Here is a 24,513-nt window from a genome sequence, read left to right as displayed (position 1 = left end):
CAGAGCCAACCCCTTAATAATAAGTGTATCCAGCTACTGTATTGCACATTGTAAAAAAACATTACTATTAAATTATTACATTTGATAATTTGGAAGACTGATACATAATCAAATGTAATAATTTAAGTTGCCTTAACATAAGTTCACAAGTAGCCCTAAATAGTAATGTTAAGTTTGACAAAGCTAAGATAGCACTTAGAGTGAACTTTTTAACTTAAGTTGAGACAACAAATTAGCCCTTAGTTTAGTAAACTCAAAAAGGTTTTGCAGCTGGTTCCTTTACTTTTCTTAAACCTTGTGCATCACTTTAGAAAAACTTGCTTTTGGGTCCTTAGAAGACAAAAAATGCCGGCATTATAAAAATGCATATAAATATTATATATTAATATTATTTTCCACTTTCAATTAGTTAATTCTTTTAACATTTTAACCAACATCAGTTCTGATAATATCCATCAAATGTTCATTCATTTCTAGGATTTTAATCCTTTTAAAGCCAGTTTGGGATTATATGGTGGTTATCACAGTCTGTGATATGTCAATGATTAACAACAACATCAGTTTTTATACATTATTATTTTTCCTGCAATGTCAGATTTTAAAATAACTCACATTGAGGTCCTAAAGGCGGAGATATACTTGCTTTAAACTACGCGTTCGCATACGCACCCCTACGCATCCCTACGCTTCATGGCTGCCTCGCGTATCCTGCGTCCATTTGGAGCGATGGTTGTGCGCGTCCTCAGAAATTAACGCGACGCATACGCGAACGCAAACGCATGGTTAAACAGCAAGTATGTCTCCGCCCTTAGAGGACAAATATGTTTTCTGTCTAAAACTACTATAAAAATATTATATTAATTCTATATTAAGTTGTAACAACATTTCTTTTTTTACAGTCTGTGTATCCAAATCATTAGATATCTTTTTCCTCTATGCCACAGAGCTGCATTGATGTCCAAACTATTAACATCGCACTGTGCTCCTTTATTACTCTTAACACACGCACTGCAGGTTATTTTGACTTAGTCTCACACGCACACCCTCCTGCTACCTGAAAGACTCACTCATACACCAAATGTGTATTAATCCGCTGCTGGAAATACCCCTCAACAAAAGCACAACTTCCTCCTGTTTGTGTAACATTTGATAAAAACTACAGTGGCCCTGTTAGATTCTCTAATAAACCGTCCTGTTCTGTGGCCCCATGTAAAGAATATATATGGTGGCAGTGTTGATTTCTCACTTGCAGTTAATCCCTCAAACTGTCACAATCAACTCATCCACTCCAGAGCAGGTTCCTGCTTATTTGCATGGGTCTGGGCCCATGCTTTGCATTTCATATTATTTCCCCTGACTTAACCTGCCAAGGCCTTTCCTTTCCTGCCCCCCCTTCTCCCTCCTCCACACACACACAAAGCACACACACACACACACACACACACACACACACACACACACACACACACACACATACACATCTTCTGCTCTCCCTCTTTTTTCCCTCCCCGAGTCTCTCCCTCCTCTCGGTCAATCCCTTTGAGTCCCCTCTCTCTCATTATGAAGTGTTAGAAAGTTGCTGAAGTGAGAAATGAGCCTGCGAAAGCTCGTTGTCCTAATTAAACTTTGACATAAAGAGTGACAAGAAGCGATGAAGGGGAAACAATAGCAGACTGTGTATGAGTGCAAGTCCGGAGCAAGCAAGCAGCTTTGTCCCCAAGAACAAAAGCATTTGTTTGCATGTGTTCAACTCCATTCAACTTCACCAGGCCCAGGTGCAAAAACCAACTTTGCGAGGAACATCACAACTCATAACACCTTTGCACGGTTGACGAACAGCCTGCGGTCGGCCCAAATAGGCCGACGGGTGCAGATCAAAGCTGCTGTGTTGCGATGTAAATATTGTGCAGCAGAATGAATTCAGTCTCATTACTTTCATTGGCTGGACTCAAAGACACAGCCAAATAACTCAGTTGTGAAATTTCACTCTTGACTCTCTCTTTGCTATGTGAGAGGTCTCACACACACATAAACAGACACACACAGCTGGTGGATGCACACTCACAGTCATCCTAGCAGTTAGAGTGAAAATAAAAATGCTTTTATTCACTATAATCATGATGGACAATAATATACCATATATGCAGCAAAAGTAACAGCAGATAAACCTATACGTGCCACAAAATCTTCCACGCTAACCACATAATATTAAATACAATCAATGTCACAGGATTTTTCAAGGTGCAGCCAGAACAAGAATCCCCTCACACAAGGGCCCTTGACTGTTTTTACAGGGGCGGAGTTGTGCTCTCCTCAACTGTTTTGTGAGGAGGGAGGAACTCCACATTCTTATAAAAAGCCAGTGGATGGGCTGACAGTGTTGAGTAGACGGAGCAGACAGACTGGCCCAGGACTGTACTGCTGACCTAGAATGGCACAGAACGGAACTACAGAGAATGGAGTGGCCCCAGAGATCCCAGCTCTGCCTTTACCTCAGCCTGTTAAAGTCCAGGAGGTCAGACACACTAAGGTAAGTGAGGGGACACTGCATAGAAACCAAGTTCAACTGCTGCTTCGGGTACAGTGGGGTTTTTAAGCGTTGAGACAGTCAAAGCATTTACTCTGGTTGTGTTTTCAACAAACCTAATCTATTACTAACACTTTCCACAGATTTTTGTCAACAATGAATGGCTCACATCCAGCAGAGGAAGGACTTTTCCAACTTTCAACCCAGCGACAGGTGTCAAAATTTGTGACGTGGAAGAAGCAGACAAAGTAAGATCAATTAACTGCAGCTCTGCATGGCTTTCATTAATTATATTCCAATATTAATAATAATAAATAATTGAACTTAGTGTATGCCTACATACTATACCATTGAATTACTAAGACTTTAAATGAAATGATTTGCTGCTTTGCTTTAACTGCTTTTGCTGTAATTCCTTTCTCCCAAAACTTTTCCCCAAACTTAATTTAAAAATCTGTTAATTTAAGTTTTTTGTATGTTTCAGAAGGAATGGGAAGTTCAGATTGGCATACAACTTAATCAAATAGATAAGGACTGCTTTGCCAAACTTAATTGAAAAATCTGTCAATTTAAGGTTTTTGTGTGTGTGTTAGTAGTAATATGTATGAACTACAGAATGACATACAACTTAATCAAACAGAGGGGCTTCTTGCCAAACTTCACTTAAAAATCTGTTAATTTAAGGTTTTTGTATGTGCAAGTAGGGATATCTGTGCAGTACAGACTGACATACAACTCATTAAACAGACAAGGACTTTTTAATCAGTTCATTTAAGGGGTTTTATGTGTGTCAGCAGGAATAGCTATGAAATAAATGATGAGATACAACTTAATCAAATAGCTCAGGACGTTTTACCAAACTTCATTAAAAAATCTTCTAATTTAAGGTTTTTGTGTGTGTCAGTAGGAATATGTATGACACACAGACGGACTTACAACTTAATTTAATTGATAAGAAGTTTTTGCAAAATTCGGTCTGTACGTTAATTGCAAAATAGCGTTTTATATCCGCAAAATAGCTTTAACAATAGAACTTAATCTGCTGTTTACTGCACTTCACGGCACAGTTTTTGATAAATACAGGTGAATATGTATACTGTAAATGTACTATCATTACCGCTGTTGTTACAGATGTTGCTAATGTAAAACTAACCATTAAAAGGTAATTCTGAGGGCACGTGTTGTAGTTTTTCCGCTTGGAATCTAACTTGAATTAGTCAGTCAGGTTGAGGTTATTCGTCTCACTTAATTCTGCCTCATTTCTCCGTACAGGAGGATGTGGACAAGGCGGTGGAGGCAGCGAAGGCGGCCCGGCAGAGAGGCTCTCCGTGGCGGAGGATGGACGGCTCCAGCCGCGGGAGGCTGCTGCACAAACTGGCCGACCTGATGGAGAGAGACCGGCTGCTGCTGGCGGTGCGCTCACTCCCTCTGCTTTCTTTGTGCTTCACGCACTTATTCTATAACTTTTCTACAGACAGCTGCTGTTTCAACAACGTGACTTTTCAGATTTGTTCCTCCACACTGTTCAATTCCGCAAAAAACAGCAGTTTTACTGCAGTAAGATTTGAAGGAGTTTTCCCTGAAAACGTGACGGACGTTACAGTTCGAGAAATCCAGATGATTTTTAAAGTAGGATTTTAATGGGCTGTGTGTCATCCTGCTGAAGACTAACAGTTTTATCAAAATAATCTTAATTGTGCAATTCTTGTGAGAGCTAAGGAATTTTGTCAACTTCAAACTATTATTATTAATATTATATATATATATTAATTAATAGCAGTATTACGTAACGTGATACGTAACAAGATGCTACAAGAGGAATTTGAATTGGTCAACTTCATAGTGACAACTTATTACTGTTAATTACCATGATACACTGCAGATTTTTATTAATACAGTAAGGCTGCAACTATCTGTTATTTTTATTGACGATTAAGCTGTCAATTTATTTATTTATTTATTTTGATTAACTGATCAGTAGTTTGGTTCATAAAATGTCATAAAATGTTAAATAATGTATGGCTTTTAGAGAATTTTGACTTAAAGAAAAAACAAAACCTCAGGGACTCAAACTGATCGATTGATCATTAACAGATGGTGATTAACTTAATAGTTGACAAGATTTGCAGCTCTGTGTATGCTTAGTTCACCAAAACACCGAGCTGACAACAAAAAGTTGCCTTGATCACTGATCTCAGTATTAGAAAAATAAGTATCAAAATATCCTGTACTGAAGTAAAAGTAACATGACCTCACCTCATTATAAGTTAAAGTATTGCATTCAAAATCTCACTTCAAAAGTTCAAGAGCATTACAAGTAACAAAATATAATTACCCCTTATGCAGTAAAATATCCCCTGTCAGACATATATTATTATATATTGTATTATTTATTATTTTTATTACTGATGCATTCACTTGTAATCAGCATTTTAGTGTTCTGGTTACTGTTCTGGTTGTTTCTGTACTGTACAACCATGCATCATTTTATGGTCATTATTTTATCTTAATCTGCTAAACAGTGGTGAAACATAACTAAAAGTAACAATACTACAGCCAGGAATATTCTGTTACAGTAAAAATCCTGCATTTGAAATTAGTATTTCAAATGTAGTCTAAACCTATTACCAGCAAAATGTACTTAGTAATATATTGAATATTATTTAAATATATAAATATTCTTGAAGCATGTATTTTTGTATCTTATCCACATAACATGACAATTCATACTAATAATGATTCAAGTTTTTATCTGGTCCAACAAAAAACATCCCAGCAGAGCTTCAACCTGAGCAGGTCTAAACAACAACATAACTGGAAGCACATGTGAGTGTGTGTGAGCCTTAAATCTATAAATATGCATCATATTTGATAAGGTGAATGTATGTTTTGTATGTAAAATCAAAGTAACTGTACTAGTTAAATAAATGTAATGAAGTAAAAAGTACAATATTTACCTCTGAAATGTAGTGGTGTAGATTTGAAAAGTAAGTACAAGTACCTAAAAACTGTTCTTGAGTACAGTAATCGAGTAAATTTACTTGTTTCTTTCAGCCACTGCTGATTTATTTTTTTCTCACAAACATGATTTAATTAGCTGAACAGTTACTTTGCCCCTCATATTAATATAAACACAGGACAGATAATTCCCTTAAAGGGACAGTTCACTTCAAAATTAAAAATACAGCTTGCTAGCTTGTAGTTCTATTTTTTGGTGTGAGTTGCGTAGTTTTGGAGCTATCAGCTGTTCCAATATAATGGAACTAAATGTCACTCTACTTGTGGTGCTCAAACCACCAAAAAATACATTTGATACATTTTCTAGTGGAAAAAAGTAGTTCCGGTAGATTATGCTGCAGAAAGTAGTTCCTACATGAAACTGCTTACAACAAGATCTGTAGATTATTTTGAGTAACTGGGTCATGATTTTTGGAAAGAGACACTGGTTTTGAATTTTTCAAGTGTATATTGTTTGTGCTTTGCGCGCCACAAGCTGAGTGCCATTTAGTCCCATTATATTGCAGAGAAAGCAGACAGTTGTACAGCTGGTATCTCCAAATCTCTGCAACTCACACCAAAAGAATGTAGATGGATAACTATCACCACAGGCCAGGGGGAAAATATGTATTTTGGATTTTGGGATGAACTGTCCCTTTAATGATCAGTCCCTACAGTACATAATCTTATATGTTTCAACTAAATGACAATAAGAGGCCTAGTTTTTAGTGTTTCTGATATTATTCATAACAATAGATCTTAATAATTAAAGGAGCAAGTACTGTTTCATAAGCAACAAAGTCATGCTTTTTCCTGCAGCTGAAAAGTGTCCATGTGCTGTCATGATATTGACTTATTCATATCAGGGATTGGCCTATATTATTGCATGACATCATGACAGTGTGACCCCACCCCGGTCTCCCTTTCTCTCTCAGTAATGATTGCTGGATGTTACTCTGCCTCTCTCTCAGATATATTGTTTGGAATGAAATCCCCGTTGCTGTGCCTTTCCACTCTGTTTAGCTGCCAGCTTGCATTAAGACTTAGATCTGTAAATGAACCCTTACAGATGTGAGTGAAGTAATAATACCAGATTGCATGTGACTGCTAATTGCAAACATGCTCTGGAGTGGTAGTGTGGAGGGTATGGCTAATTACACTAAACTCCAAGCTATGTTTGGGGAAATAAGGACCAGATTCAGACCATTTAAATGTACAGTAAAGTGGTACAGTGGTTTCACTATCTGCTCGAGCTGCACAGCCTCACTTCTTCTTACTTTTCCTTTTACAGTGAAATAAAACTAATGAGTAAACATGCTATAGACACTGGAAAGGACTAGGCTACACAATAGAATGTAAATCATTATTATGCCTTCACTTAATCAATTATAAACCCAGTTTTAATGCTTGTCTTATTGCCATGTATTTATCAAGTTACACTGCAGTGGACCAGTGTGGCTGACGTCCCACTGCACCACCCTTGGATCCACATAGAAATGACCTTGCCAGCTATTTCAGCCTCATACAACTCACTGCCTTTGTTAGGCCGTAGATTAATTCACCTTTATTATAGTAATTATTATTATTATATCTGGAACCAACAAGTATAACATCATATTAAATTCCTGGTATGTTGTATAATAGAGAAATAAAACAGTTTGTGGATGGCCAACAATAAATTTAATGGTACTGTGCAAGAAGAGGCCTGGAAGGTACCAGGCATTATAGATATTTATTTAATGATTATTCCGGTTTATTACAGTTCAGCCCTTATTTTTGTACTTGTGTCCAACATTTTGATCAATTATAATAACATTGTTTTGGCCAGAGTAATCGCTGAGATCTGTAACACATCATTGCAGTGAAGTCTGACCAGTCAGATGGTCAGGCAGGTTGGAAAACAAAGAAAATCAGAGTCATCTCACTTCAAATGGAGGTGAAACTGAAACTGAGCAAAATGTTGGTCATCACCCTTCGTCAGTGTTCAGGAAACTCCTTTAAAACTGGAGTTTACCCATCTTCTAGCAACTTCTCAAGGAAGTTGAACTCCATCTTAAGTGCTCTCAAAAATGTATTTATCAAACTTTCAAGAAGTAGTTCAACAATATCCAAAATACATTAGTAATTTCAGGTATCTTGCAGGCATTGGTCGATATTGATAATTACTGATCATGTAGGTTGTGACTGACTACATGCTGTGTACTCCTAGGGGTTGAAGCGGCTAGGTTGATATAAATGAGTAAAAATCACAATATTTTTGACCAAATATATTGATATTGCAACAATATTGTAGGGGTGACTATTGGTGCTTTCACAAAATATTAACCCAATGAGATTTTTTGATAATTAGTGACAAATAATAGAACAGTCTGGTAAGTTCAGAAAATTACATAACTTTATTGTAATGCTACTTTTAAAAACAGGAAAAGACAACACTTATGCCATATCATGATATAACTTTGTCCAAAATCAATCACTGTATCTAACCTCATATCATGATGCAATATAAAACTGATACATTGCCTATAACTGGTATTCAATCATGGAAATCTTGCTTCTGCCCAGCATCATGTCAGTTTGTGAAATAGTGACAAAATAATCATAAGATTCACATACAGGGACATAAATTGTCAATATTTTTTGTGACCGTCAGCACAAACTTCAAAGAAATAAGGACAATAAGTGTATAGATAGGTCAAACACACAGGAGACAGGGGTTTTGTTCCACTGAGAGACCAGTAGCCATTATTTTAACCCAAATCACAACCTTTTCCTAAACCTATCAAAGTAGTTTTAGTGCCAAAACCTACCTAAGACCTTTATTTTGAAAGTGCAACTGGTAGCATATTTACGAACTTGACTGTAGAATGAGAATGATGCTGGATAATACATCAGTTGTGCTGAGTGGCACGAAGAAAATGAAAAATTTGTGTCCGTATGCACAAATCTAATAGATTGAATACCAGTTGATTGCCTTTACATGGCAACCATGGCCAATGAGCTGTGGCATAGTGCCACAAAATCATGAGAATACCATGAAAATGTAGTTTAATTAACTACCAAATATATGTTACTCGAAGTAGTTAACTACTGTAGTTAGCTACTGAGATTAGTATGTAGTTCACTACACACCAACACTGTCCTTTACTGAACTGAAAAACTGTGTTCAACTACCGAAAGTACAGTGAGCAGGACGTGGCTCTGACAGCTGTGATGGATATTAACAGCAGACAGTCAGTCGTCTAAATACATGTGATGAACCTCATGGTTTGTTTCCAACTGTGGTTTATAACCAGGTGGACTCAACGAGTTTATTACTGGTGTAAGTTTAGTAAAACTCATCAAATAAAACTTTGTTTTTCCAGATCTTTCTCCGACATTTTCTTGTTTATTGCAAAATACTAAATCTTTTAACGTCACAAAGGGGCTGTTCATCCCCAAATCAAAAATAGACGTTTTTGCTCTTACATGTAGTGTTACTTATCTATGTAGATAATAGTCACTGAGTTTTATAGACATCAGCTGTAGACATGTTTGCCTTCTCTCCTCTTGAATATAATGGAACTAGATGGCACTCAGCTTGTGATGCTCAAAATACATTTGAAAAGTCAAGAGCGATGTCTCTTTACAAAAATCATGACCCAGTTACTAAAATAGATACTTTTTAACAGTGCATTAACAGTGTAACAGAATACATTTTAAAGTAACCTTCCCAACCCTGTTCTTCAGACCCTGGAGACTCTGGATACGGGGAAGCCCTTCCTGCAGTCCTTCTTCATCGACCTGGACGGCAGCATCAAAACTCTTCGTTACTACGCAGGCTGGGCCGACAAGATCCACGGCAAGAGTCTGCCTGTAGGTGAGTGTGTGTCATCTTCTTCTAACTGCCAGAAATTCAACAGATAAAACCATCACAGCCAAAAATGCATGAAAGTTCTTGTCTGGTATCAGTGAGGGTGAGACAAATAAAGAGGGATACAGTGAAATGTTTTATATAAATGTATGGCAGTACTCAGAGTAGAGATGTTCCAGTACCATTTTTTTCCTTCGCGATATGGTTTCTGATATCTTAACTTTGTGTTTCAGCGAATACCAAGTACTGATCTGATACCAATGTGTTAAAAAAAAAATATGTATATAAAACATCATTTTAAACAGCTGTATACAACGGCTGCACAATTAATCAAAATTTTATCGAAATCACAATATAAATCACAGGAGGTGTGATATTTGTTCACGACGTTTTAATGAATGATTGTCATGAAGCAGAGATGTCCTGTTCATCTACAGACTTAAAAAACTTATGCATTTGGTACAGATTCCTGCAAAAAAAAATCACACCATAAAAATTTTAATACGTTTTTCAATCAAAATAAGAATAATCATATAAAAAATTATCATTACCTCTAATATTGTAATATCAAAATCGCAATTAGATGTTTTTTTTCAAAATCGTTCAGCCCTACTGTGTACTACTAACCCCGTATAGATGCAATATGATTGTTATTATTCTTAGTCCAGTACCTTTAACTATGACCTAAATAATAAACAGAAACAGAACAAAACAGAACATTATGAGCTTCTGAAAGGTAAATAATATGGCAGGGCTGTTATATTGGACTGCAGGTGTACCTAATAAAGTGGACACTGAGTGTATATGCATAAGATAAGATAATTAAGAGTGTGCACAAGATAAGTGTGCACTAGAAACATGGAGGAGTTTTTTTTAGCTTGTCCCCTCAGGAGCTCTGTAACCAGCGCTCCATTTAGGAAACAAGTTAATTACCAAAGAGCGAGTGACTTGGCCCGGCTCAGGATTGTCCTCAGCTGTGGGTGGTATCTCATCCAGCCTCTTAATACTTCCCCCTCTTGTCAGATCCTACTTTGCGTCTCCTCTGCCTCTGTGGGACGGCAGATAGACAAAACACGCTTGCCTTTTCCTCTCGATTAGATGCCAATAGAGTGGTGAGAGACGAAAGGCACGGCAGGACAAAAGGAAGAGGAAGAGGCTGAGATAGTAATCAGTGAGGTGCAACAGTCTGTGAGGATTAACACAATCAGTGTTGGCTCAATGCTCCGCCAAGCCGGCAGCCACTCAGCCAGTAATCCCCACTTTTATACTGGGGCAGTCTCATCAAGATGAGACACATAACTGAGCTGCAGTTTGATATGAAAACAAGACATTTTCAGGCTCTTTGGTTTTATTGTACAACAAAAACTACCTGAAAAGATGTAACAAAACAAAGACGACAATTGCTTAAAAGACGTAACAATGCAAAAATGACATAAAAGACAAAAACAAAAACAATGTAACAAGACATAATGAGATGTAACAGAACGAAAACTACATAAAAAACATAACAAGATGAAAAATGACGCAAAAGACATAATAAGAGGAAAATGACATAACAAGACAAAAGTTTCACCAACAACTTTAAAGGAAAAAAACAATGTTAAAGATGTCAAATTACACAAAGACATAACAAGATGAAAACAATGTAAAATGTGTAACAAGATGTAACACGACAAAAACAATGTAAAAGATGTAACAAAAAGAAAACAACAAGACATAATAAGAGGAAAATGACCTTCTTCTTTTTCATTCTAAATTTAATGGAGATGTGGACTGGATTTGCATGACTTGGACTCAAACTCATGACTTCACTTGGACATCAGCTGTTTATGTCAAGTTGATTCTAACGTTATCAAATACGTGACTTGATTCTATGTCCAAGTCTAGTTGCAAGTCTTTTTTGTTTGACTTGAATAATTAATAGCTTCCCCCAAGCCCAAAGATGGAAAAATCTGTTATTTAAAAAGTGTGAATCCATGAATCAATTCGTATTCTAAATCAACTCATGTTTACACTATTAAATCCCAGCAAGTCAGGACGTAACTCCCCAGATTCACTTTATTTGAACCTTTGACATAAAGAAAGGATGGATGACAATTCTCCACTTCCTCTCACTGTGCAAAACTGAAGCCAAAATATCCTGGCTAAGGGCGCTGCCATCTTGCACTGGTGATGTCAGTTCCCAACTAAGTAATCAAAATCAAACTGATCAGAAAAATAAACAATTGAACAACATCAGTGTGATAAGAACTACCTAAAAATGCATTTGACATGTACTTTGATTTTTTAGTTTTTGTTTTTGATGCCCATGTCCCACTTATTAACATTGGAGAAGCAGTAATTATGACCTGTACTGCAACCCGCCACCAGGGGGCTTTGGTTTCACTTTTAGGGAGCTGTGATATTGTCTCTTTCTCTGTGTACAGTCTATCTATTGTTTGAACCAACTGGACAGCATCCAATCAAGTTGCAGGAGAGAACCATGAAGAACCAAAAACAACACAGTTTTGTAGTTTGCAAAAGACGTGGGTCAAAAATTGCAGACAGAGACACAACAGCTTCTTTCGATGAAGTTGAGTTGAGTCTCTGTTGTTAAAATGGCATTAGAGCACATTATGACTTGTTTAGGACTAGAAACTCAAAGTTCAGGATTTGGGATTTGCAAGTCTTGACTTGGGACTTGAGTGCAAAGACTTGAGACTTACTTGTGACAAGCAAAATAATTATTTAATTCCACTGCTGTATGCTGACTAGTGCACTGCATTTTAAAAATAAGAAAACCAAATAATCAGAATCAGAATTACTTTATTGATCCTTAGGGGAAAATTGCTTGTGCAAATATAATAGAAATATATATAAGCAAATAGAAATTCTAAAAAATAGAAGTAAAAATATGAAAGTACATTATACCACTATATACAATAAAACATAGGAAAGGAGAAAATGTAAAAAATGCAAAAATATGTTTACAGTATATTCAACAATATATAAACTGTGGTACACATAAACAGTGTAAACAATAATGCAGAAGATGGGGGATGAGTATGTTAGAATAAAAGTAAAGTAAATAAAAGTACACAAAGGAACAAATGCAACAGACAAACATACAACAACATGTGTCCACCAGCTCATGTCTGCTACAACATCAGAAATAAACACAGCAGGACAATAATTGTCTCTTGTAAGTTCAGAATAAGAGCCAGCAGATGCAGGCAAATGTAACATTTCCAGTCAACAGTGTTATCTCAACTCAGTCAGTAGACCAAGACAGATACAGACAGAACACGAGCAAATAAAACCAAAAGTATCTGAACTGCTACATACAAATGTTCACTTTTCATTTCATTCATCCTTCTTACCAGAAGTCTTCTTATCATGTTTGTTGTGTTGACAGAGTCTGGATCACTGGCTCTGCAGACATGATAAGAAGGCTACCTGGCTGCTTTCAGTTTTAATTTGACAGAAAATCTCATTTTCACAACTTTATCAGTTTAGCTGACCTTCCCAGCTCGAGCCAGGGAGCAGTCCGCCTTCATCAGGACTAAGTAACGAAGAGTTTGGTTTACAGTATATCGTGAAAAGCTGGACATTAAATTACACACGTCAAGGAAATGTCAGAGGACGATACAAGTCCAAGACGTATAAACAGAGCAGAGAGACAGGAATCCTGGAAAAACCAAACTATCAATAAATCAACACAACAAATATGACTCTAACTTATTGTGATGCAACTAACTGGTGCCACACAATCTAAAGGACAAGTCAACAACACTAGCTTGTGGGTCTGAGTCCCCAAACACAACCTGAACACTCAGGAGCCCTGTTGCATGTGGATAATAACACATCCTCGTGCCTGAACAACACAATATGTCAATTGTCAGTTACTACCAAAACAACATATATTACTGGTGGAGAGTACAGGGAGTGGCAGCTAGACCTGACCTATGCAAAGTACGTCATGTGACATTACACACGTTTACGGTTTACATGGTAAAGGTTAGTTAGGTTTAAGTACAAAAATTACTTGGTTAGGGTTGGGAAAAGATTGCGGATTCAGTTAAAATAATTTATGTGTGTATCAAGTGATGTGCAATGAACGTCACATCCATAATGACTTTTTAAGTAACTTAAAGCTTTAAATAAGTCTAAGTTTACTTTTTGTTTCACACAGGACTTGAACTACCCATCCATCTGTCCACACTACCTTTTCTATCTTTATCGGTCTTAATACCGTCATGTTCACTACGTCTATTGGGTGCAGCTTAACCATGAACAGACATATCAGTTGGAATAACCTGCTTGCACTTTCAACCACCACGTACATTTCTCTGGTGAGGACAGGCTGAAATTCCCTCCTCCAACACACAAAACTCCACATAATATACATTATGACTTTTCACATAATACTTAGTGATCTCCGCCTTTGATAAATTTGAGGAAGCTACGCTACATTTCAGGAAATTTCAGCACAACAGTGGCCAGCAGTAACTCCTATGAGGCTGTAACAAAAAATTAAAATGCAGCTGACACCTTAAAGTAATGATGTAGGACCTAAAATACCGACATCTAATGAGATCTTTTACTTTGGAGTCCTAATAAAGTCACTATTTCCACAGTGTGGTGTAGCTACTTTACGTGAGAGGTCTTGATGCCTCTTCCACTGCTGCTTATTATTATTAATTTTTTTTTAAAGTGATTTTTAGTTGAGATCTGTCTTATTGTATGTCAAAGCTGAGCTGTCGAAGTGTGTCAGTGTGGAATGAAGAGCGTTAGCGTAGCAGTGTGCCTGAGGCTGCCCCTCTGATTCTTGTGTTACACACTGATAGCAGCTCCCCCCCAACACTTTTGTACAAGGACGTTCCCCGCTGAGTGAATGTAACCTTCAGTGAGCTTCAATTGAACGTGGACTCACCCAGTGACTCAAAGATAAAGGCAGCTGGAGGTGAGTCCTGTCGTGGGGGAGTCTCCCAGCCTGTGATCAGTCACACGGGAAACTAGAGAAGGTCAGGGTGTAGACTGTCTGCTGAGCCACACTCACACTCGTACAGTACAGCTTCACTCATGTAAAGTACAGGGAGGGTTGATCTCACTGTAAGTGCTGCTGGGACATTCTGAAAGGATGTAAAAACTGTTTAACAACACAACGGAAATATTGCAATTTAAATTAAAAAGTAAAGAGAACAATGGAACCTAGTTGATTATTAGAAATGAGGGTGTACCTTTGGGCATCACCAAGTTCATAACAAGGACCTCCAACTCAGGGTCCTTTGTTTTAAGATACTCTAGTTTTAATTCTTTTCAGGGGAATTATTGATTATTTTAATTTTGCATCATTGTGCGCCACCTTCCACACATCAAGACTGATTTCAGCTTAAATGGATGAGACAATTACACATAGAAAAGACTATTCTTTTGGTGTATCCATCAGTGCATATCACACAAGACAGAAATGACTTAACAACACCAAACAACTTTAAACAAAAAAGACACGAGGAAAAACAATGTAAAAGAGGCGACGAGACAAAAACAAGGTGACAAAGACGTGACAAACTGACAAATGACGCCACAAGAAGAAAAGGACAAAAAGACATAAAAGACAAAAAAAAAACAATGTAACAGTCGAGCAGGTGTAACAAGATGAAAAACAATGTAACAGAGGTGACACAATATAAGAAGAAAAAGATATAACACAGCAAAAAATGATGCAACAAGATGAAAAAGACCAAAAATGGCATAAAAGATGAAAAAATTACTTAAAAGAGGTCAAACAAGTATAACAAGATGAAATTGATGCAATAAGATGAAAAACAATGTAAAAAAGGTGACATGACATAACAGGAAGAGAAATATAGAGCAAAACAAGTAATGATGCAAGGAGATGAAAAAGACAAAAACTTGCGTAAAAAAACAAAAAAACAACGTAAAAGAAGAAAAGAAGAACAAGGCAAACAAGTAGAACAAGACAAAATGGGCATAACAAGACAAAAAACACTGAAAAATATGATTTGAGTATCATTTTTTTAGGACAATCCCTGCCGAATTTTATACGTAAGACTATTTATGCCATTGTTGTACTTTAATATTTGCATTTATATTATTTTTCCAGAAACATGTCCCACAAAAGTTGGGGGTGCTTGTTATGAATTTGTGATGAAGTCTATGCACCGATCCCATAAGACATCACTTATGCCTTATTCATGTATTTATTTATTTAGGCACTGGTATTGTTAAGGCACTCTCGTCATGTTCAGATATTGTTCAGACAGGTAAAGTTGTTAATGGGACCCTCTTTTAACAGTGTGGCTTAATGCAGATCAATAACCATTGATTTTATTTTTTTAAAACAATGCACTGTTTTTTTCTTCTTCCTTTATAGAAGTATTTTTCCTCCAACTATCGTGATTTTTTAAAAAAGTTTCTCAATTTAAGAAAAAGTGTTTAAGAACCAAATAGTCTCTCAAATTAAGGCTACTTCTGCACTTATACATTTTCGTTTTGAAGCCCATAACTTTTGCTACATTTACATCTTGCGTCCACGCTACTGCCCCATTTTCAACCACCTAAAACGGGAACTTTTGAAAATGCTGCTGACGCTGGTTTAGTTTGAAAACTCAGTGCTTGTGTTTTATCCTGGGTGGTTGGGAACAGAGACTTCTGGAAAGTTCCCTGATTTATCATGTCCCCATCACACGACCCCTCTCTGGAAGAAAACAAACATCATCAGCCTTCACTATTAGCGGTTAATATTACAGGTATTGTTGTTCCACCTCATTGTTGATCCAAGCAACGAAATCTCTGGTTTTGCTTTTCGCTATTGCTGTTCTTCGTTAGTAGCATTTTCTGCAACTAAGCAACTAACTGCAGAGGAGACAATTTGCTGTCTGTTCACACTGGCAGACCCATGCCCAGTCTATTTTAATATGTGTAAATAAAAAAGAAACACATTATACATGTAAAGAAATAGTTGCCAAAAACATGTGAAAAGACTGAAAACTATGTAGCATGAATTGTGGAGTTAGACTGTTAAACTGTTGCTCACCATTTCTTCATTCAGGATTTTTTGGGCAGACCTGAAATATAGTTTGGTGCCATGGTCCCCCAACACTATGTAAGCCACACACATGACAGCGCCTTCCCCATGGTTTCTTATGAATGTACCTCAATGTACCCCTGCAGCTCACTTCAGCTCACTTCAGTTCCAACAACCCGTCACAGAAGAAAAAAATAGCACTCAGCAATCAACTGTCTTTCTCCAGAATCGTGTGTAGCAGATTCAAAAGCTTATCAGAAAAATGAGCACACTGTTAACATGGAGGGGGCGGGGTTTACGACATATACTGCAGCCAGCCACCAGTTTGCAACTGTTGTTGAATGTTTTGGCTTCACTTCCTGGACACTGTCATGCATTAAGAACATCTTACAACATCTGAACTGATCAAGAACATCTGAACATCTTTATGTTCAGTCAATGATTGATCCCGAATATTAAGTCTTGACAGATTAATTTGAAAAATGACCCATATCTCTGAGTCTTCTGTCAGAATGGAACTTCAGCTATGTTTTAGCAGATGCTTTACTTTACTTTCTTATGCAGAAATCCACTCTCACCTTGAATTTCTGATGGCACCTTAAAGCAAGCACAAAAATAATCTTTGATGAAAATAAGAAATTAAATATTGGCAGTGGCTGAACAGAAACCTCCGTCTAGAGCAGGCCTACAGTGGATCAAACTGATGTGCTGTTTCTGTGTGTTTTTACAGATGAAAGCTTCATGTGTTTAACCAAACACGAGCCTGTTGGCGTATGTGGAGCCATCATTCCAGTAAGTCCAGAGGGGATCTGGTTCGAATTTATGAGCAATAATGTTGTTAGGAATAGGAATTCTTATTACTGTTCGTATTACTTTGGCCTGGTGTGAAAATTAAACACACACATACACACTGGGGCGCTTACATAAAATAAAACAACGCATAACATTGTTGTTTATATACTGTTACTCTGTGTGTGTGTGTGTGTGTGTGTGTGTGTGTGTGTGTGTGTGTGTGTGTGTGTGTGTGTGTGTGTGCGTGCGTGATATTTTGTTGGGGAGGTACTTGAGGATGTGTGACCATTCTCCTGTAATACAATCTGTTCTTAATAAGCATTTTAAAAGAAGGAACATTACACAATATCTTATTTATAACTTGAGGATATAGAGTCCAGCACACTGTTGTGATGCCTATGTATTGTGACAGACTGTAGAGCTTTACTGTAGTCTGTCTTAGGCTACTGTGCATCTACATATAAACAATAATTCTCATGTTTGTGTGTTGAATATGGCATCAGAAAAAGTATGCTGTGCCATTTTGGGAAAAACATGCTAGTTTCCTACTTTCTACCATACACATCCATTAAACAAAAAACCGGCTATATAAGCATGAAGAAATATTTGTTCTCTTTAATATGATCAAAATTTGAACTTTTTTGGTATATGCACTGGGTGTGCGGCTGTCATTGGGATGACTGGACCACTAGAAGTGTCAAAAGTACACACATTCTGTTAGACTGGTGAAAGTAGAACTACTGATTCAACTTATTTACTGCAGTAAAAGTAAAAAAAGCACAGGCTCTGAAATCTGCTCAAACAATAAAAGTAGAAAGAAGCCCATTTCTCCATGCTCTCTCACTGTGTGTTTCGTCTTTATGTTGATTTTGGTCTTGTGTCTTTAATGTAATTTTCATCTTGTTATGTCTTTTTATGTCTTTTTCGTGATGTTACCTCTTTTATGTCCTTTTAGTCTTGTTCTGTCTTTTACAGTGTTTTGATCTTGTTGCGTCCTTTACCTTATTTTCATCTTGTGAATTCTTTTACATTTTCATTTTGTTATGTCTGTTATGTGTGATTGTGCATGGATGGATACACAAGAAATCGTCTTTTCTATCTGTTCTTGTCGCGTCCATTTAGGTTGAAATTAGTCTTGATGTTGGTATTGTGCAACTGTGCAAAATAAAAATAATAATTCCCCTGAAATTAATTAAAACAAAAGTAACAAGCCTGTTTTGAGTAGAAAGTACAGATTTTTGTCTTAAAATCTAGAGAGTAAAAGTAAAATGTTGTGAGAAAAATAGGTACAAGATCAAGTAGAGCACAAACACCTGAAAAATTCTACTTAAGTACACTAACTAAGTATTTGTACTTAGTTAATTCCCACCTCTGTGGGCCACCATGTTTGGATTCATTATCTGTTGTTGTTGCCTAAACCTAAACTAGTAGTGTTGTTTCCTGAAGGGGCCTTCACATGATAAGAAATTTGTCCCAGACTCACCACGATTTAGGGCGCAGAGAGGCAAAGCACAGCACTACGACCGCTACGTCCTGTCTGTCAGGTATACAAATGGCCAAGCGAACTTTAGCTCTGGATGTAGCTAAATTCATAAACTATATGATTCACAAACCTCATAACCCAACCTGACTGTTTACATTTATGCACTATATTTACTGGCAAGATCGTAGTCTGTTTTTAATGTTGTGTTATAGAGTTCAGGGAACCTTGAAACACTTTTCTTCAGTCATGTCTGAAAGGGAACCCTTGATTTGCGAAATTCCCGCCAGATTTTTGAATGTTGTTCCTTTATTGCAATATTTAAATGATCACTCTCGTGAGATCGTCCAGGGGTCTGGGGTTCCCATCACAACTCGACCATCAGTTTCTCCCACTGCTACTTGTGCCACTTTCACACATCTGTGGTCTCTTCTGCCTGCATTGTCAGAAACAGCTGTTATCTCATTGGTTTTGCTTTGAAAGGTCAGCGGCAAACGAGGTCAAAGTTCAAGTAATTTGAACTGTGAGCTCAGTGGTCAGCAGCAGATCTGAGTGGTGCGCCGCGCTGAGGGTAGCAGTGCCGCTTGGTCGGGCGCCACCGCTCTCTCCATAGAAAAACAATGGGACAGCAAGAGCAAAGCGTTTTTACCGCTGATCATGTGTTGTAGCCTTGAACCTAACCATGTAGTTCTGTTGCCTAAATCTAACCAAACAGTTCTTTGCCTAAACATAACAAAATACTGCTTTTACCTAAATCCAACCAAGTAGTGTTGTTGCCTAAACCTAACCAAATAGTGTTTCTGCATAAACCCAACCAAATAGTTCTGTTGCATAATAACGAAGTAGTATTGTTGCCTAACCGTGGCCAAGTAGTTTTGTTGCACAACCTAACCAAGTACTGCTGTTGCCTAACCCTAACTGAGTATTTTTGTTGTATAACCTAAACAAGTAATTTAGTTTCCTAAACCCAAACTAGTAGCTTTATTGGCTGTTTCACATGAGACTGTAAATGGTCAAATGTCTACTGTGTGACTATTCTCACTTGGGCGCAAATAGACACTCTTAAGTCATTTGGGGTCACAAGGAACTTTTGTGTTGCAGTACCATAGTTGACTCCACTGGGACACACTGACAGTCTGACTTCCTACACCATCTCTATAAATTCATTCATATGCTGGACACACAGTGATAAAATAGATATCAATCTTCTCAGCTGAGTCTCCATTTCTAAAATGTCACAGAGTTCTTTTAAAGGAATCACAGCCCTCAGACTTCAGCAGGTTACAGTCTTTGAGTGAATTGCTCTTGGAACCATATTCAGGTTTAATTGGAACCACTGAAGACTGAAGTTAACTTTTTAAGGAGAGCACCGGTTGTAAATGAGAAGTGCTAGTAAGGCAACTGTACTCAATTTAAAAGCACAGTGTGGATGTGAGGAGGATGAAATGAAACCCTGGTGAGTGCACCAGAAACCTTATCTTAATCTTTGCTCTCCCTAAACAAGACCTCCTCTCTGCTAATCCCTTTAGGGCTATTCTTACAGGAACACACAGCTCCAATCCTGCGCTGCTTGGATTTACTTTCACACATTGGAATATATGTATTTTTCTTCTTTTGATAATAACTTCATCAGATTTAGGGTGGGGCGATGTGTGGTGTTTCGCCGTATTGTGTTGCACTTTGTCGTATATCCAGGCAGAAATATGAGTCTAATTTCGACATCATGACAGAATACAGCCATTCAGTTTTTATCTTTGAGCATAAGCCTATAACCTCTAATGTTGCTTTGGCAACAAAGGAACAAAACGGCTGTTGTTTGACATGGGAGATTATATCAAAAAAGTGAAATTTATACTGAAGGACGTTGTGTAATTACTGAAAGTACTGCTGGCACACACACAGCATGAGTCATTGTCAGAGGAAAACAGGAAACCTTTCTCCCGCCTTGTGATCCCAAGATCCCTTAATGGTGCTGAGTGTTTCCAAAGTGTTGTAAAAGTTAACAATGCCTAAACAATAAACATGCAGCGCTCACATGTATTGCTGTCTAATTTGGGTTTGAGTGCCCAATTATTTGTCCATTGGTTTCCAACATGGAAACGAGCAACTGGAAAATAAAGGACCTGTTTTTCTGAATTTGTTTACTTTGAATCATCTCCAGTCCCGATGATTTACAGCTCCTTTTATTTTCTTGCATATTGTGTCCAGAACAACATCCAAGTGATAAAGTGGATTTTGCTCTGACTTAATCGGGAAAACCAAAGCACTGATGATGTGTTCAGTGCTTGGATTATTAGCCCCAGTTTGTGCCTCTGACGCAACCAATATTATTTCCATTGGAGACTGCTGCAGTGAAAATTACAACTGAGTCACAGATATTAACTACTGTTCATATCAAAAATTTTAATAAATTTGTCAGGTCATATACTGGATACACAGAGATAAAAATCAAGACTTCTCTGTCCTCCCAGTACACAAATTAGACAAAAATAGTCAAAACAATTATACATGATTTTGCTTTGCTTAATGTAGTCAAGTCAGTTTTATTTATATAACGCCATATCATAACAGAAGTCAGGGAACTTGGAGAGGAGAGGAAAAACTTTGTTTTAACAGGCATAAAACCAGGCAGAACCAGGCTCAGGGTGGGTGCCCATCTGCCACGACTGTTTGGGTCAGCTTTGCCAACTGGACAAATCAGGCAAGTGTTCTAGGGCCCAGTGCCTTCAAGGGCCAGATTCATTGAATAGAAATTGGATTGTGGAAAAATGATTACTTGGAAGCCTTCCTGCAACTAAAGATTTTTGTAGTTGACTAGTGGTCATTAGTTCAAGCCATTAGTCAACTAGTCGTTGTGTGCTTATGATAAAAATTTAATTATTTAATGCTAATAGCGAAAGCAACAATGATTGTGAATTTGTCTGAAAGACCAGACAGCAAGGAAGGTGACCTGTTCAAAACAAAGGAATAAAATATCTTCCAACTTCTCAAAACCAGTACTCTCAGACTTATTGACACAATGGATGACATATGCATACAAATTAATTAGTGAAGTTACAAACTCCCTTCTTAATCACTTCATGCCTCCTGTTCCCTGCCTGAACCCGCTGTTTTGTCCCTGGAGCCGGAGTCCTGGCTAGAGCTTCTGTAATGTTTAATTACTTTGATGATGTATTCCCAGCCATCAAACTGGGTGCCATAAGTCTCAGAGGCTGTGTTTAAGGGGACTGCTAACTGAGCTGGCAAGATTAGGACGTAAGTCTGTAGAGTGCAGACCCCTGCCAGGCAGCTGATGGTGAAGCACCTACTGCAATGCCACCACAATTGCAAGATGCAACCAGCAGAGGTTTGCAAAGTTCTGCCAACAGTAACATGAATTCCACCTGAGTTGTTGCGAGCTGAAGCTTGTTGATCACTAGCGGCGCCTGTCAGTTGCAGCTAGAGTACAGTTAGCAGCAGTGCTAACTTAACACAAGGTGCCACTCCTGGATAGACTTTGGGCTGTTTTTGTTTTTTTCTGTGATTAACAAAAGAATGAAAACATGGTGGAGTGTGGTGCTTGTCACCAACTAACAGTTTAATCATTAGGAGGCATCACGAATGACTTGAAACATCATTCCACTGCTCATCCATGTCCAAGTAGTGGTGGCAGAAGGCTAGGCAAAGTAGCCTAGATGCCATTTCCAAGATGTTCCAAGGCCACAAGGACATCCATCAGGAATGCTGCATCTACTCATGGACAAGAGGCTTGTGCTCATGGTGGCACAGGATGTAAACATTAATGGTTTCCACACTGGCTGAGCTTTATTGTTAGCACCGCTGAGCCAGCTAGCGCACTGAAACAGTTGACTGGTGCAGTTCACACCAGTATAAAGAAAATATTTCCTACATGAAAATGCTGACAAGGTCTGTGGAAGTAACCAGGTTGTGATTTCTGGAAATAAACATTTCTTTTTAGTATTTTAAGCTAAACAAGCCCAGTGCCATCTAGATCCATTATATTGAAGACATTGAAGGCAGACATCTCTTTGGCTGATATCTCCAAAACTCTGCGACTCACACCAGAGCTATCTAAGTGGATAAATAGCACTACAAGCCCAATGAAAAATACATATTCTTGATTTTGAAGTGGACTATACCTTTAACTGATTTGCAGTGCAGTTCGATATTAAAACATCAGATAACATGTGTTCTTTTGTCTATGCTAGTGGAACTTTCCTCTGCTGATGTTCACATGGAAGATAGCACCGGCCCTGAGCTGTGGAAACACTGTGGTCATCAAACCAGCGGAGCAGACCCCCCTCACGGCCCTCCATGTTGGATCGCTCATCAAAGAGGTCTGATGTTAGGCTCAGCATGCAGGGTGGGATTGATCCAAGCTGTGTGCTGAGAGGGGGTTTAGACTTTAAACCTCAGACAGTCTTCTTCTTGAGCAGATTCTGGCCTTGTATTCTTATAGAAAATCCTGCCTCTTATGTTATTAGACTCTGCTCTTCTGTCATGTGACTGTAGGGGAGACAATCTGGACCATAGATAAAAAGGAAGTGTAGATACCTCATGGGATGCTGCTGTATTTGGATGCTATGCGTCTGCACGGCTGCCATATTGGAGAGGTCAAGATCCACCAGTACACAATATGATATGTATTCATAGATGAAGATTTCACCACAATATCTAGTGTAAATTGCTTAGTTCTGAAATGATTTTTTAAAATTTGGTTTGTTATAAAAGTGAGAAATTGAACTTGATAGTGGTTACTTGTTGGCATTAAATTCAGTTACTGGAGGCGAACTTATCAGCTCGATGCCAAACCATGAACCATCTGAACAGCCACAACTTCCAATGGGAAATGCAGCCTCTGATCCATGAACTGGCAACATCAAGTGTAAATTACTCAGAATTTCAGCTTTTGTGGGTAATGAGACATGCACATTGTATTGTTTACTAGCGGATCTTGATCACTCCAATATGGCAGACAGCCAGACCCATGTCAAATCATGAATGCAGTATCTACATTTGTATATCAATGGTCAGGGACTGAACTCCTCAACTGTGGTTTGCAAAGTGTGGTTTGCATACTCCCAAAGGAAGCCCTGAGAAAAAAAATCTGGTCCATTCTTTAAGTCTGATCTAAATTGTTTTCTCTCCTGTTGTTATGACTTAAGATTTAAGAACAGGTGTAAAATAATTGTTCCTTCATTTTTTTTTCCATCTGGGGGGAAAAAGTTTTGCCAGGTGAAAAAAGTTTTTACAGAATCATATTATCTTACTTTAAAAAAAATCTGCAAAAACGGGTGAAAAAAGTTTTCATGGTAAAACATATCTATATATCTATATCTATATCTATATATATATATATATATATATATATATATATATATATATATATATATATATATATATATATGTATATATATATATATATATCTATATATATATATATATGAGGACTAATCCATGTTGCATTCATTTTTTCCTCCACTTGAGTTTTAATTTCTTCATGCACTCTGAACACATGGCACATACACAGACAAAAAAACAGATGAAAAAAAACATTTTAAAATACTTTGATTATCCTGGTAAAACCTTTTTGCACCCGTTCTTAAAGCTACTACAAGGAGTTTTTTAACTGGTTATGGAACAGTCTCAATTTATTACTGATGCCTCTAAAATGACCTGACATTTTCCCAGGCAGAGTTGCAGTGAGCCGTCGTTAGCCAGATAAAAAGCAGGAGATTTTTAGTTAGATCATTTCATTTGTGTCTGCTTTTGTCCTTCAGAATGAGCTTCAGAATCAACAATATATGAAAATTCCTTGTAGTAGCTTTAAATCA

General features: G+C 37.6%; 1 protein-coding gene across 1 annotated transcript in view; it reads left to right on the top strand.

Moving 5' to 3' along the window:
• The first annotated feature begins 2,371 nt into the window (after positions 1-2,371).
• The window catches only part of aldh1a3 (aldehyde dehydrogenase 1 family, member A3), a 31,024-nt gene continuing 8,882 nt past the window's right edge, over positions 2,372-24,513 (top strand). The window contains exons 1-6 of the mRNA XM_084725282.1: positions 2,372-2,530; positions 2,671-2,775; positions 3,800-3,940; positions 9,254-9,383; positions 17,138-17,199; positions 22,888-23,016. Coding sequence (XP_084581408.1) covers positions 2,432-2,530; positions 2,671-2,775; positions 3,800-3,940; positions 9,254-9,383; positions 17,138-17,199; positions 22,888-23,016 — 666 coding nt within the window. The 5' untranslated portion in view covers positions 2,372-2,431. The remainder of the gene's footprint in view (positions 2,531-2,670; positions 2,776-3,799; positions 3,941-9,253; positions 9,384-17,137; positions 17,200-22,887; positions 23,017-24,513) is intronic.

Source organism: Lutjanus erythropterus, chromosome 1, assembly GCF_056507025.1.
Source record: "Lutjanus erythropterus isolate fLutEry1 chromosome 1, fLutEry1.hap2, whole genome shotgun sequence".
In the NCBI taxonomy this organism is placed as follows: Eukaryota; Metazoa; Chordata; class Actinopteri; order Lutjaniformes; family Lutjanidae; genus Lutjanus; species Lutjanus erythropterus.
This window is presented reverse-complemented; position numbering and strand designations above follow the sequence as displayed.